This window comes from Convolutriloba macropyga, chromosome 10, assembly GCF_964194025.1.
Source record: "Convolutriloba macropyga chromosome 10, txConMacr16.3, whole genome shotgun sequence".
NCBI lineage: Eukaryota > Metazoa > Xenacoelomorpha > Acoela > Convolutidae > Convolutriloba > Convolutriloba macropyga.
The window spans coordinates 57,415,578-57,431,020 of record NC_134477.1 but is presented as its reverse complement, the minus strand read 5'-3'; the positions used below and the strand labels follow the sequence as shown (position 1 = coordinate 57,431,020).

Genomic DNA, 15,443 nt, shown 5'->3' with positions numbered 1-15,443 from the left:
CTGACAAAAAAGAAGGTGGCGTACATGGGGGTTCGAACCTCTCATCTCCTTCATGTCATCACCTTCTTATTCCACTCCGCCATCTGTCACTTACTTTATTGATGTTTATAGTGAATTTAAATCAGATTCAATAAACGTTATGAAAAAAAAATGCGTTTAAATTTTGTAAGATTTGCGATATTTGGCGCTGAATTTTTTTTATTTTTCTCACCGCATTCACCGGATTTCTGACAAAAAAGAAGGTGGCGTACACGGGTTTGAACCTCTCATCTCCTTCATGTCATCACCTTCTTATTCCACTCCGCCATCTGTCACTTACTTTATTGATGTGTATAGTGAATTTAAATCAGATTCAATAAACGTTATGAAAAAAAAAATGCGTTGAAATTTTGTAAGATTTGGGGTTTTTAGCGGTGAACTTTTTATTTTTACCGCTTAAGCGTTGAAAAAAAATAATTCACCTCTACCACCGGGAACCGGTGAAAATAAAAACTTCACCGCTAAAAACCGCAAATCTTACAAAAATTCACCGCAAAAAATATACAGTGATTTTTAGCCGTGAATGCGATTGTTAGCGTTGAATTATTTCTTTTTCACCGCATTCATCGCATTCAACGCCAAAAATCTCAATTCTTACATCTTTTCACTGCATTGGCCGCAATTCTTACCTTTCGTAGCGAATTTTAGCGTTGACACCTCGACCCGGGTCCACGGCCTCGACCCTGAGCCCATTTGGTGAATAATATTACGACTAAAAGCTCGTGCCAGACTAAAAGGACGATTAGTCATCTTTAGAAGGTTTAACACAACAATTGCGATTCAATTTAACTCATTTTCTTTGTTCAGCTTTGGTTGCCATTTATTAACCGCCTACGACTTTTTGTCTAGAAGATGCCATTATTTCACAAAACTCTTTCAAAAGAAATTAAATTCAATTTTTCCTCGTTGGTGAGCACAAACAACACGACATTTTCATCTGCTTAGGTTCAGTATACATATTTTGAATTTCGTTATTTTAGCTATGTGCAGAAGTCGATGGAGCGCGCGGTTGAGAGGGAGGGAGGGGGGCTGTTTGCGGCCAATTTTACAGTTTTCAAAAATGTTTCAATTTAGTAGTTGTTCTGCAGTACTCCTTCGATCCATCCACTGAATTTTGATATCCGGACAAAAAAACTTCCATCATTGCATGTTTCTTCCCTGTTATCTATTTTAGCCATGGAATAGGACGCGACTCCCAGAAGACATGCCGGCTCTAATGTCTCACAGTCCAGTCTGAAAAGAGGTCCGCCGTCATCCATTACGCAAATATTCCCACCTGAAATCATTAACCCTACCAAGCAATTTGCCTGTTATTATGTTAGAAACCTGATTAAAAAGCTTGCAAAAATTAATGCTGAAAAGAAACCAATTCAATTAATATGAATTTCAATATTATATGAATATATATAGTTCTTTATAAATATATAGTTCTTTATAATTATACGATTTAACGCGTACACTACATAATAAGTGTAAAATAGTACCTGTTTCAGTGATAAGTATAAACCTCTATATTATCCGGTGGGCTTGGGTAGTCATACACAAAACACACGCGAATTTCGGAAATTTGAGCCAGAAAAGTGTCCCGGTTTCTTTTGTGCTATGTCTCTCGCTAGAGAGAAACTACACAGGATTCTTTGTTCGTACTTTCGAAACTTGTTTACTGTCAGAACGTTTTTCCGTGGTTTTCACCATAGTTTACCAAAACCGGTGAAAACTGACGCTGTTCACAGAACTAATAGAAGCGAAAGCGTCAAATTGTGAACAAAATCAATGCTTCCTAAGGACTTAAAAGTGATTTGGAATTTACAACTTTATCGCAAAAAAATCTGATTGGTTGCACTGCGCAAATCGCCAATAACGCAAGAAAATTAACAAAAGGTGCATTTTTCCAGTATTGGTTCGGATAGAACCTGATAAGCGGTCAATTTGGCCTTGAAGCTTTGATCAAGGTCTTTTATATTCTGAACAATGTTCTGAATTTGAGTCTGATCAACAGCGCAATATAGTTTTGACCAAATCCTGGGTTCGGTCTCATCAGAGGACATTTTGGTCTCGAAAATCCGAGCAGATGTCATTTTGGTCTGAAATGTCTGATCAGATGTCATTTGGGGATGAAATGTCTGATCAGAGGTCATTTTCGTCTGGATATTCTGATCATAGCTCAAGTTGATTCCGGAAATAAACCTGGGTTGTAGCAATTGTTGTATCAATGCTTCTTTTTTTTACTAAACGCTGTTCTGCCTTAGATTTCTTAGCAAACGAAATGAAGAGCTCTGAATTTTAAAGGTTTCAGTTATTTAAGTGTATTATAAACCATCAATTGGTTTTTTTGTCAAAATTTTATCGTTTTCATTTTGTTTTTTAAAAAAACAATGGCTAAATTTGCCTTGAAACCTGCCCGCAATGGTCAATTATACTTCTTCACGGTTATTAGGCCTGTGAATAAATAATCTCGAGCACAACAACAAAACAATATATAACCAAAACCTTAACTAATGTAGGGAAATGTTCTCTTGTTGAACTTCAAGAAGACAGATTCAAAATTTTTCATAACTTAATAGTGTTTTACTCCTCTTTTCTCATATGTGTTCTAAACTGGTTGCTGCTGTGTTTCTGTAGAGTTTTAAGACTTCAGATACTTTTAGATGGTTTTGATTATTATGAGGGTATTATACCAAGCAATGGTATTATCCAACGCTCACAAATATCCGGAACAACCGACAAAAACTTTGGCTACTAAAAATTTACGGCACTTCTTTTCGCCTAAAGCAAACTTAGGAAATCGACAAAACCCAATGAACCAAAAAGCGCATCCTATGCAAGCTTTGTTTAGATTTCTCAAAGAGTGACCTGTCTTTACAAAGTTATTGGGCTGTTCTCAAGATAAATCACCATTTTATCCGGAATGAAAGCACGTCGCCAAACTTACACTTTTGGAAATCTCCACCTTTTGTTGACATATGTGACGTTACGATATCAAATCACCCTTTGTCTCAATCTTGAGTAGTGGATAAAAGTTACAGTAAAATTGAGGGCAATATTTTCAAAAGGTATAAAAAGATAGGGTAATTGTGACAAAATTACTTCAGCTTTTATTCACAAATGCTAAAAGTTAAAAATGGTGAATCAAAGTAACCGATATCCCCACTTTTGAGCGATACTGCTTTAGTTTTTCCTTCTTTCACTCTTTACCCCGGACGCTTATAAACCTAAGCTTAAAACATGATCGCGGGTAGTGCTCAAATTTTCTAGGAAATTTACTCGATCAACTTGCACCTGTGTCAACGTAATAAATTGATCATAAATTCCGATGAGAAATCTGTTTTTACTGAAAGTTGAAAAATCGCAATTATTGAGTTGATGTTGAAAAATCGCAATTATCCACCGTCAATGGAATGTTATTTTTTTTCGTCGAATTGACTGACATGAGTTAATTTCCAAACACTCTAATTGTCATTTTTGTCCATTTCCGTCATTATGAGCTGCTATTTTGAATCGTTTTCAAATAAGGGAAAACTCAAGTTTTTGTCAGTACTGAGCGTAAAAAGAGCAGAGTTTCTTTTTGAAAAGCATGTGGTCGTCTTTTTCTGTCCTTTTCAAACGAAAAAACGTAGTCAATTGCTAGCAAATTCTAAAAAAACATTCTCTGCTGATTTTAAGCTAGAATGTAAAACCAGTAAAAAGAAAAATAATTAAATTGTGACCGTTCGAATAATCGCAAAAATTGAGAAGTTATTATCTAAGATTTTCCCAGTCATTATTGTCAAGACAACCCGGGTTGAGGTTTCTTTGATTTCATACAAGGATCATATATGATTTCATAATGTCCATACTTGATTTCTTAGTACGATCCCTGTATGAAACCAAAGACATCATATAAGATCCTTGTATGATTACCAAGAAATCATATATGATCCTAGTACGAATACCAAGAATCATACATCTATTTATTGAAAATCTGTAATCATTTATGTTTTTGGTTTTTATTCGGTAGGGCATCACCTATATGATTCCCCGGCATCACATTGTGATCCGCCAAGATCCGCTAAGACCCTACAGTACAATATCAATTGCAATTTGGGCACAAAATAATTCAGCACACTGGAAATTCTTGTACAACCATCAACAATCAAGTTTATTACAGCAGCAGCTTGAAGAGTTTTTGAGTTTGAGTTTGAATATGGGACATTGGTTCTAAACTGTACACTGTTTCTGGGTTACGAAGCCATTATAAACACCGTGGAAGTTTTTTACTGGCTTTTCCTGGTTGCGATTACTTGTCGTCGATTACTTCTGGCTAGCCGTGTTTGCAGTTGTTTTTGAACATTGTTGGGCATAAAGGTAAGTTTTGTCAGGGTTAGGGAAGAAAGAGAGAATAAGTAGGTAAAGGAGGAAAGAAAAAAAAGAGATTGAATTAAACTAAAACTAGAAGAAGGGCTGAGAAATAATCAGCTTTGTTTGTTTGCTCGAGACAGCTGCGGCGTGTTGGGGGATCGAACTCCCGCTGTGTTTTTTATTTAGTATACTTATGTGTTGCGCCAATATACACACGTCTCTGCTTGAGAATTGTCTTTATTCAGTTAGCGTGGCTGATGAGTTTCTCTTGATTTTTGAAATGAATTCGTTATACATAATAGAGATACTTGAGAATCATTGGTCCACAGTTTGCCGGTTTCGAATTGTATCGTATGTTGGGCACAAAATAAAAGAGTAAGTCCAAACAAATAACAAAATTTTTGACATACTCGGAGGCCAGTTTATACACATAAATGCTCATTTATAAAAAAAAATTAATCAAGAAAAAAAAACTGCATATCACGTCAAATTCGTTTTCTGAATACGTTTAAACCACAAAGTTATTCTTTTAGCGCACACAAAGAATCAAATGTGGATTGCACATGCGATATAATAATTTAATAAGTTCTCTGACTACATTATACGAGATGTTTGTGGCACCAGTCAATGTATTATGTGTCATATATGACCTTGTATGAAATCCAAGAAGTTTTTCAACTTCAATGAAAAATCAAAATTATACACTTTTTAGTCTTTGAATTTTTTTGTATGATCCTTGTATGATTTCTAGGAAATCATATATGGTCCTTGTATGACTACCAAGAATTCATACAAATCATATATGACCTAGTATGATTACTAAGAATCATATATGACCTAGTACGAAATCAAAGAAAGTTGTATGATCGTTGACCCGGGAAGACTTATTCAGGTTAATGGTTGCTTTTTGAGTTCTTTTTTAGGTGCGTCATAAATCATAACAAGTCTGATAAGTTTTTGATAGAAATATCTGTTAAATTAGCTGTTATCCTATGCACGCCGTGTCCGTTTATTTGATAAAATGGAAGATAAAATAGAATATCATCGAAGTTTTTTTCGTTATTTTTTTTGGAAAAAATAACGCTTACCGTCGAAAACAGGAAAAGTGCAGTAATTATCGTCTCGACAGGATTTGAAGGTCAACCCTCCCGACGGGTCGTATGACGTCAACGTGAACAACATTTCACGCAGCCTCTGAGCCGGGTTAATAGTTAGTCTACCTGTTGTTATGGACCCTAAGCCACAGGTACCAACAAGGACATCTGGATAGTTAATCTCCGGGATTTCCGCGTGACACAAGGGCAATGAGTTTGATCTGGCCGCAGCAATGAAGTGCATTGTTTTCAGGATTGCCAGGTCATTTTTGGGTCGATTTGAAATTTCAAATCTAAATTAACAAGATTGATTTTCGTTTTATTGTTTTTTTGAGTTTTTGTTTTCTTAACCATTTGTTGACTAACAATGTCCGGCAGTTTGCAAAGCGTAGAAACAATGTTAAAACATTTAATGTTAAAAAAATACAAAAATTTTTTGTTAAGACTTTCCATGTTTATATTCAATGTTAAGAAAAACAACGATGAATTTTTTTTATATTTATGAAAACTTATTTGTTGAAATAAGTTGAGAAGTCGTCAGAAGTTATTAGCATGTCAGTCAGTTCCGTAGCTTTTAGTCGAATTTGAATGAACATAAATCATATCTGCGTCACCCGTTTTCAGCAAAAAGTCTTGTAATTTGCTATTTCATCTTTATTCGACGAGTTTTTAATTTCCGACAATCATTTCAAAATTCAAACCAGAACCTGATCGATTATCATGAGTTTTTGAGGTTCATTGGAACGATATGGATGACAGGCTTGCAGATAATTGTCCTTAGGTTCATAGCTGAAGTATTTAAGTCAAGAAGGGGGGGGGGTTGATGACCACCATAAAAGAAGATTACCGATGATGAAATGCCATTTTTGGACATGGATCTCTTCAGTTTGTGCCCCCCCCCGGTTTGGAGGGCGCATATTATTTTCACCCACCAGACGCACGTGCTATATTTACTATGTAATGACACGTGCTCTCTAATTGGGGGTTGCATAACTTACTGGGGGCCACAAATGGAAAAGATCCATAGTTTTTATGTAAAATTATAAAACATACAACGATCATAAATGTTTTCAAGTCTGCCTGATATATCGAAATATTATGTCGCCAAAAATGCGTCCAATTTTTTAATTGCAAATTTGTTTTCATAAAAGTGATCATATATTGTTCCTTACTAAACATTGCAAGAAAATAAACGGTTTTTTATGGCCTTGGTGGACCATAATTGGTCAGTTTTATGGCAACAAGGTACCTTATAGGGTACTTCTTTCTTTACGTAAATTTTCTCAACCCGGGAACTTAATTCTCTATGCCAACCTGCTTGTGGCTTTTCTTGTTACAAAATCTATTTACATAAACTTGCAGCTTAGTTCGTTGGCAGTGTTTGGTTGCATTTTAACTGTAGCTTACGTGACTCTGCTTGAATGTGCTGAAAAATTTGGCGCTTATCGAGATCTTATGCAGTTCGAGATGTCAAATCAGAAATTTTAAGTGAATGATGCAGAGTCACGTAACATGCTTTATACACCAAACGCGCACGTTTTAAAATGACGAAATTCAATGGAAGTCAACTTCTGACAAAGTAAGAACTTCTGGTATTCTAACAACTGGTACTGAAGACTTTCGGCACATAAGAATGTGCACGTGAGTGTTTTAAGACTGTTTTAATTACGCTCAAAAAGCGCTATTGGTTCACGAACAGACTACGATCTAAAACGCTAAGGTTAGATTAAGCTTCGAGCTGAGAGGAGTTTTCGCACAGTTCAATTGATTGTTTCTCAAATACATTACACAAGTTCAAGAATTTGTCGAGTACATATACAAATTTTGGTTCTGCCAGCATTTGTTTGGAAGGATATCGAAGACAGTTGGTTTTGTCAATCGTAATTATATCACTTTTCTGTAGTAATACGACCAATTTCTCACCTTTTAGTGTTATTTTCTAGAAATTAACATTAAAATGTGAGAAATTGGACGTATTACTACAGAAAATTGATGTTAATTACGATTGACCGGTTTGACTCACGTAGAGATCTTAAGAAAAACGGATAATGCTGACAGAGCCAAGAGTTGTATACGTACCTGACAAATTACAGGACTTCTGTAAAGTTTTTGAGAAACCATCTATGGAACGGTGCGAAATTTCCTCTCGACTCGACTCGTAATCTGGCCATCACGTTTTAAATCGTAGTGTAGTCGTCTACCAATTGCTCTATTTGAGCGTAATTACCGCAGTATTAAAACACCCACGCACGTGCACTTTCTAAAATACCGAAAGTCTGCAATACTATTGGTTGAAATACCAGAAGTTCCTACTTTGCCAGAAGTTGAATTCCATTGAATTTCGCCATTTTAAAACGTGCGCTTATGGTGTATAGAGCATGGTTACGTGACTATGTAGGTGTCACTTGAAAATTTTGATTTGAGATCCCGAACTGCATAAGATCTCGATAAGCGCCAAATTTTTCAGCGAATCAGGGTCAGGTAAATCAAGCAGGGTCAGATAAGCTACAGTTAACAGGCAATCAAAAACCATCAACGAACTAAGCTGCAATTTATGTAAAAGGTTTTGGAACACAAAAAGCTACAAGCATGTTGGCATAGAGAATTAAGTACCCGGGTTGAGCAAACTTACGTAAAGAAAATAGTACCCTATAAGGTACATTGTTACCATAAATATGACCAAATATAGTCCACCAAGGCCAAAAAAACGTTTATGTTCCTGCTATGATTAGCGAGGATACATATGTGGTCTCTTCTATGAAAACTGATATTCCAATTACAAATTGCCACATTTTTAGCGACATAATATTACAATAAATCGGGCACACTCAAAAAGTTTCATGATCTTTTTGATGTTTTGTATTTTTCCACAAAATCCAAGGATCTTCTCCGTTTGTGTCCAAAAGTACTTTATGCAACCCCCATTCGCCGAGCACATGCCCTTACATAGTAAGTATAGCCCGTGCGCAAAGGTCGTGCAAATAATAAGCCCCCACAAAGTGGGGGGGGGACAAACGGAAAAAATGCAAATCCATTTAAGGCACTTTATGATTTGTAATTCTGTTATGCTGGTCAACGCCCACCCTCCATTCTTGACATAAATACTTCCACTAAGAACGTAAGAACAATTCTCTCCAAGCCTATCTTCTATATAGTTTCAATGATGCTTAAAAACTCATGTTAACCCATCAGGTTCTTTTTGAATTTTGAAATTACAGCCGAAAAAAAAATCTTTGTCGTTGAATAATGAAGAACTAGCGAACTACAAGATTTTGCTGAAAAACGGTGATATCGATATATCTTATCTTCATTCAAATTTGAATAAAAAGCTACGGAAATGACTGACATGCCAATAACTTCTTACGACTTCTCAACTTATTCCAATAAATAAGTTTTCATAAATACAATGTTTTTCATCCTTGTTTTTGTAACCTTGAAATTCAACAATGAGTGTTTTAGCATTAAATTTTTACATTGATTTCTAAAAAGTTCATATTTGACAGACTGGGTGGCAGAGAGGTTAAGTATGGCAGAAAAATGACATAATATGTTAATGGTTGAATAATTTCTGATGTTCGTACAGTTATAATAGTAAAATTGGCATAAGCTACAGATTGTTAATTCCTTGCTCTCTCCTGTATTTTTTTTTATCCTACTAGTAGATCACAAGATCAAAATATCACAATTGTTAAATATGTCCGTGACCGTATTCTACTTTTAAACTCTGTGTTTTTATTCTGAATGCCGTCATCTTTTTGTAGTTATATGCACGTCTATCTTGCAAAATTTACAATTTTACAAACGGGTCACGCGAATTCCAACTGCACGATTCAAAAATAAAAGAAAGTTTTTTCTGTCGGAATATATGTTTTTTTTTTTGGGGCTACTGTTTCGAAAAGTCTGTTAAAAAAGTATCTCAAGCTAAAATTTATTTAAGGAAACAACCGTTGATTGTTTAATGCTTCTCTCTTAAATGACAATTAAGTACATCAATATATTATCTTTGAAGGTAAATAACAAAATCTGGTTGACAGGGAAGGCATACTAGAAAAAAATTAGAAAATATTGTTTGTTTCTTTGCTGTAAAACTAGTTGAGTGTGATAGTTCAAGACTGAGCTGCCTTAAGAGTGAATTGCACTTTGTCTTCGATCAGAGAGAAAAAATGTAGAGGACAAATGATCATGCTCGTCTGTTGTGCGAAATTCTAAAATACGTCCTCTGTTAGGTCAAGTGTCCAATAGTTCATGCCGTTACAAGAGCTGTTTTAATTAAAAGCAAGGACCCACTGGAACACACACCTGGATGTTCCCAGACCAAAATCTGGAGAGCAGGGTCTGGAGAGCAGTTCGAGCGCAAAATAGTTTGCGCCATGGTCTGATTTAGGTCTGATCTGAGGTCAATTTGGTCCTGAAGGTCTGGTCAGAGGTCACTTCGGTCTGGAAGGTCCGACCATAGGCGGATTCGAGCGCACTTTAGTCTGATCAGCGGCCGTATCGAGCGCACTTGTGTTGTATTATCAGAGGACATGTCGTGCGCAGTTGAGACTGAGCACTTTTTTCGCATTTTTTCTTATGTGTATGCGGTTATAACTTTGCCACAAGCAAATGAAAAATATATTCTGTCCTGACCAGAGAATCGTTTGCAGTCTCTTGCCTGCGATCAGACCGATTAAAGGACAACCACTTACGAGTAGTCGGTTTCTTGATAAAAAGGAATAACAACTCTAGATTCAGACGGTTCATATAAATAATTGTCAAACTTCATCTCTGGCGCCGGCGAACTTGAATATTTTTTAAAAAATTTTCTGAAAAACCTTTATTTCTCAAAAACACTTTCGATTTGGAATTGACTTCATTGAACTTTCTGCGGGAGACATCGGTTTTTATGAAATGCATATATTATAACGATACTTAACTATAGTCTCTGATCAGAGGTTAGATCGCTCTTAAAGGTCTGATCATAGTCTGTTTATAGTCTGGACAATGATCTGGATTTAAGTCTGATCGTAACCGCACTATAATCTGGCACCGTCTGATCAGAAGTTTTCTTGGTCTGGAAAATCTGATCAGAGTTCTTTTTGTCTGGAAAGTCTGATCAGAGGACATTTTGGTCTGGAATGTCAGATCAGAGGTCATTTTAGTCTGGATAATCTGATCATAGATCATTTTTGGTCTGAACCTCAACCTGGGTAATTAGGCTTAAGTTGAAACACAGGTTTCACAAATTCTTGAATTATTTCACTGAGGAAGGAAAAAGTTTTAAGAAACTGACTACAAGAAGATGCAAAAAGAATCCGTTTACGTACCCTGGAGATAAGTATATTGCACCCACGTGGTACAAAGTGAAATTTGGGTTGGGTTGAGAGAAATCTCCAACTTCTATGTAAACTTCATGAGCTAAAACGTGAATAGATTTAACATCTTACAACGCGAAATCAACATCTAACTTATTTCACGGGCAATGAGCATGACAATTGTGAATGTTTAAGCATTTTTAAAAATTTATATGACTCTTTTTTTGATTATCACTAAATCATGCAAAATAAGAATGAGCTTGTATGGTTGGCGGTATTATTGTGTGAGTAGTAAGAATTTCTGAGCTAATCGGGCCAATTAAAGATGGTTAAAAATTGAAATTGAACTATTTGGAAAAAAAATAAAATTGATGAGCAATTAAAAAGAGGTATAAAGTTATGCTTTTCTATTTCGAAAAAATGTAATTAAAATTTGGTACCCCCCTCTGTTCTTAAAAATATGCGCACACTGTAAAAATAGCATTATGATAGTCACAGAAAACTGCCTGTCGTAAAATTAGAGAAAATACTGACAAAAATTTAAAAAAAAATGGAGAGCATTATTAGTTTCTTGTCGAATTTCATGCACAAAATTTCTTTTTATCAACGAATTTTTTTTCGGCTTGTGATCAGAAATACGCACAAGAAACATGCTTCAATTCCATTAACAAAAAGAGCAATAAAACAATACAGTTTGAAAAAATGTGCTAAAAATGTTAGCCAAATTATTCAAACTTTTATTCAGCTCTGAACTTTCTTTTTTGCTCGCTTACTGATCAAAAAAACATAACCGGAAGCAGTCCGGCATTCAAGAGAGTTGTGCCTGCCAAATCATTACCAATTACGCAAAAAACTGAAAAAAAAAACAACATTATTTCAATTACAGGGCAGAATAATAGCCAGAAAAAAAATTTTATAAACAAATTGATAAAATTCATTGTTAGATAGTTTTTTTGTATTTCAAAAACTTACAACGGCCATTTTCTCGTAAAATTAGAAACCAATGACCGGGAAGCATAGACTGTGAAACTTTAATTAGTTGCTAACGCCTCTCTAGTCCAGAAGAAATTGAGAAAGACCACAAAAAAGGCAAACACAATAAAACTTTATAGAAAATGTTGTCATATTTTAAACTAAAAAAAGCTTTTACATTGATTTCAAAAATGCCCGTCAGCAATAAAAAAACTTCTATTTAACTCTTAGTGACAATATTAAACACACCACGCAGCCACAAAATGCTCAAAGATCCCGAAAATGAGTCAAATACTTGAAATGCCTCCTATTAACTTAAAACACATAAAAATTATCAGAACATTTTTTACGCTTTCAAGACAACCTGAAACTTATAGCTAAAAAAACTAAAATTTTTTAGAAGAATGGCCACGTTAAACCAAAAAAACTTCATGATATAGCCGCACGTCTTTTTTCACATTCTCAGAGAAAAGTTTATCAGACGCCATGATGTCGGCCTCTCGAAAAAAGACTCATGAACAGAATCGTTTTTTTTACGTATATTCTACAAAACTTGTACTCCGGAAGCGACCTAATGTTGACTTTGCCGAAAAACTTAGCCTTTTAAATGACAAGTTTCTTGTAGCAGAAGGGATCAGAGGTGATAAAAATCCTATTATATCAGATAAAAAAATATTTTATCGAAAAATTACCAACAAAAATTTTGCCAACCGCATTTTGTCCACGTAAAGAAAAATATACATAGCTAATAGAAGCTTTGTTTCAGGCAATAGAGAATTAAATATAACAATTATCTTTTGAGGTAACCTATATTAAACTCGTAAACAAATATCTAGAAAACTCTGAACGAACAAAAAGAAGTTATTATTTTTATCAAATTTTACAGAAAAAACTGATCTGTACCTATTCAAGGATCTGGTTCATTTTGAAATAGAAATTGCCAACAGTTTGCTCCATTTAGGTTAACATTAAATACAATAACACAACTCAAATCTATAACTATAAAATGAGAGTAAACAATACATTTAAAAAATAACCTTATTATCCACAGAAAGTTCAGATTAGCGGCATATAATATTGATTTATTTTTTTAATGGTTTGAATTGCTATCAAAACAATTGAAATTTTATTATTTGAGTCCACCATAACCTTTGAGACAACAAAAAATCTTCAAACAAGAAAAAAAGCTCGCTTTGCAGAAATTTTTTCTCGCCTACATTTCTTGAGCTTTTTCTGCAGACCGTGCGAAAACATTTTTTGAATTTGATAACCGAAACAACTGTTTTATACTTTATTCGCTCCGAACTTTAATACTGTTTTAGAAAACTAAGACAGGCGCCTTTAGATGTAAAAACGGGATTCTAAACAAAAACTGCTTTGAAGATCCCGTGGTGCAAAAAGTTCGCTCGCTTTGCGAAGATTTTACACATCTAATTTTATCGTTTTCTCTCAAAAGTTCTCCATGAACAGTGAACCACTCTCTTCTTTCTACTTGCATCTTTTCTTCCGCAATTTAACTTCAACACGTAGTTTTTGCCTATTTCATTTCCTGTTTCACATACACCCCAACAAAATTACCGATCAAAAAAGACACTGCGCTTATACTCGTCTTCGAGTCGTAAAACAGAAAACCAGAACGCTATTCGGGATGTAAAAATATTGCTAATATTTTCAGAGACCCCAGTGTTTTCGACGCCCTGTTTTGCTCGCATCAAGCGTGAATGGAACATTCACATTGTGAAATCAGTCTTATGTATAAAGAAAGAACTAACGATGAACAAAGAAGACACAATGAGCTGCTGTAATCACAAATTTTTCGTCCAATATTGTAGCTCCACAAAAACCAGGCATTCTTGTGTACCTAATTTTAGCGAAAAACAATCGCTGCGGACTGTTAACGCCATTTATAATTAGATTAGTACTTTTATTCTTAACCAGAGAATAAGGTTCCCTATGTCCTATTTCGCTATAGGGTGTATTAAACTGTATAGATAATGTTTTGTCAGGTCTGAAAATCAAAATTAAAACAAAAGTGATAAATTGCATCTCGTTTTACAAATTTCGGTAAAATGTCAAGATAGCGCAGAGCATGCTAGTTGGCCGATGCAAAATTGTTTTGTTTACTGTTTTGTTTACTTGATTGGCGTAGGTGAACTTAAATGATCTTTACAATTCCCAGTCAAATTAGGGGTACAAACAAGATGTAAGCTTGTCTTGTTTGAAATGTTACAAAAGGCTAATTCGCGTCAAACTTCAGGTATCTAAAATAGTTCACGTGGAATCAAGGACAAAATTTATCAATAGTTAGCCGTAATGTAGCCTGGGCCCAAATTTCCGATTAGAAACACGTTAGTCGAGGGGGGGGGGGGTCAAAACCTCCGGCTTAGACCTCGACTTCATGCTCAACTTAAACTTAGCCCAAATTATTGAAGATGAATTCAAGTTTTGGTGTTCCATTAAAGCTCGACCTAAATTTGGTGCCTGTCTTTTCTGATGTTGCACGCAAACATGGTGTTATCGACATCGATAATCTTCTTTCATTGGCGCTAAATATTTACCGCAAAAATGTTATAATCGTTGAAAACTAAAAGATATTGACTCATAACACAAGAATTTGAAACCAAAAAAGGGCATGTGGCAACAATGAATTAAGGTAATTTTGAGGACTAAGGTTTTGAGAAACGTCAAAGAACAGACCAGAAAGCTTAGAAAGAAGGCAAGTCGAAGCCCCCCAACCGAGAACCAAACGACTCCCCCAAGAGGCATCGACACTGTCATTTGGCGCTCCTGGGTGGGCTCGTACAGATAGTAAAACGAGCTCTTCTTTTGAGTTTGGGTTCTGCCAAATTGACTTGGGACGTCTTCACAACCATTGTCGCAGAAGCAGAATGCTTAGTTAATGCACGCTCCTTGACGCACGTCAGAAGCGACAACGAAGACGAAGATCCACTAACGCCAAATCATTTCCTTATTGGTCGAGCATTCCCTAACATACCAGCCTGTGTATTCAACGAGACCCCTTCACTGAAGACGAAAAGTTGGACGCAGATCAGACAACGACTGGAAGCAATATGGAAGAGGCTGGTCCGAAAATACTTGCCTACCCTGAACACTCGAAGGAAGTGGACCAATCCAGAATCAAAGCTTGAAGTCAACGATGTTGTTTGGGTACTGGAAGAGTGGACTCCGAGAGGAATTTGGCCCTTAGGACAAGTGACAAGGACGTTCACCGGCCCCGACCATACTGCTAGATCTTGTGAAGTAAAAACCGATCTAGGTCTACATACCCGCCCAGCTGTGAGATTAGCACATGTTTTCCCGAAACCAATCCAATCAGGTTAGGTTAGGCAGGCCCCAAGAATGTTATCGACATCGATAATCTTCTTTCATTGGCGCTAAATGTTTACCGCAAAAATGTCATAATCGTTGTAAACTAAAAGATATTGATTCATAAAAAAAGAATTTGAAACCAAAAAAGGGCACGTGACAACAATGAATTAAGGTAATTTTGAGGACTAAGGTTTTGAGAAACGTCAAAGAACAGACCAGAAAGCTTAGAAAGAAGGCAAGTCGACGCCCCCCAACCGAGTACCAAACGACTCCCCCAAGAGGCATCGACATTGTCACATGGCACTGACCCCAAAAACTTCACATACTCTTTCGCTAATGCATATAATGTCTTCAACAAGTCTGAAATAGCAAAAAT

General features: G+C 35.8%; 1 protein-coding gene across 2 annotated transcripts; it reads right to left on the bottom strand.

Annotated features, from left to right (window-relative positions):
• Positions 1 to 946: 946 nt before the first annotated feature.
• Positions 947 to 13,841, bottom strand: LOC142348745 (myeloblastin-like). 2 transcript variants are annotated; one of them, XM_075400228.1, is made up of 4 exons: positions 13,510 to 13,841; positions 10,778 to 10,868; positions 5,466 to 5,764; positions 947 to 1,315 (listed from the first exon to the last, which is right to left on the bottom strand). In XM_075400228.1, the coding sequence occupies exons 1-4, from the start codon at positions 13,781 to 13,783 to the stop codon at positions 1,110 to 1,112; spliced, it is 870 nt and encodes a 289-aa protein (XP_075256343.1). In that variant the 5' UTR covers positions 13,784 to 13,841; the 3' UTR covers positions 947 to 1,109. The 2 variants fall into 2 exon arrangements, with proteins under 2 accessions (XP_075256343.1, XP_075256344.1); XM_075400229.1 differs by having other exon boundaries at positions 1,120 to 1,272.
• Positions 13,842 to 15,443: the final 1,602 nt, after the last annotated feature.

Coding starts and splice junctions, on each gene's coding strand:
- LOC142348745 (XM_075400228.1), bottom strand. CDS start 13,783: ATGCAATTTATCACTTTTGTTTTAATTTTGATTTTCAGACCTGACAAA. Junction 5,765..10,777: donor GCAATATACTTATCTCCAGG/GTACGTAAACGG, acceptor TTGTTAATTTAG/ATTTGAAATTTCAAATCGAC. Junction 1,316..5,465: donor CACTTTTCCTGTTTTCGACG/GTAAGCGTTATT, acceptor TAATGATTTCAG/GTGGGAATATTTGCGTAATG.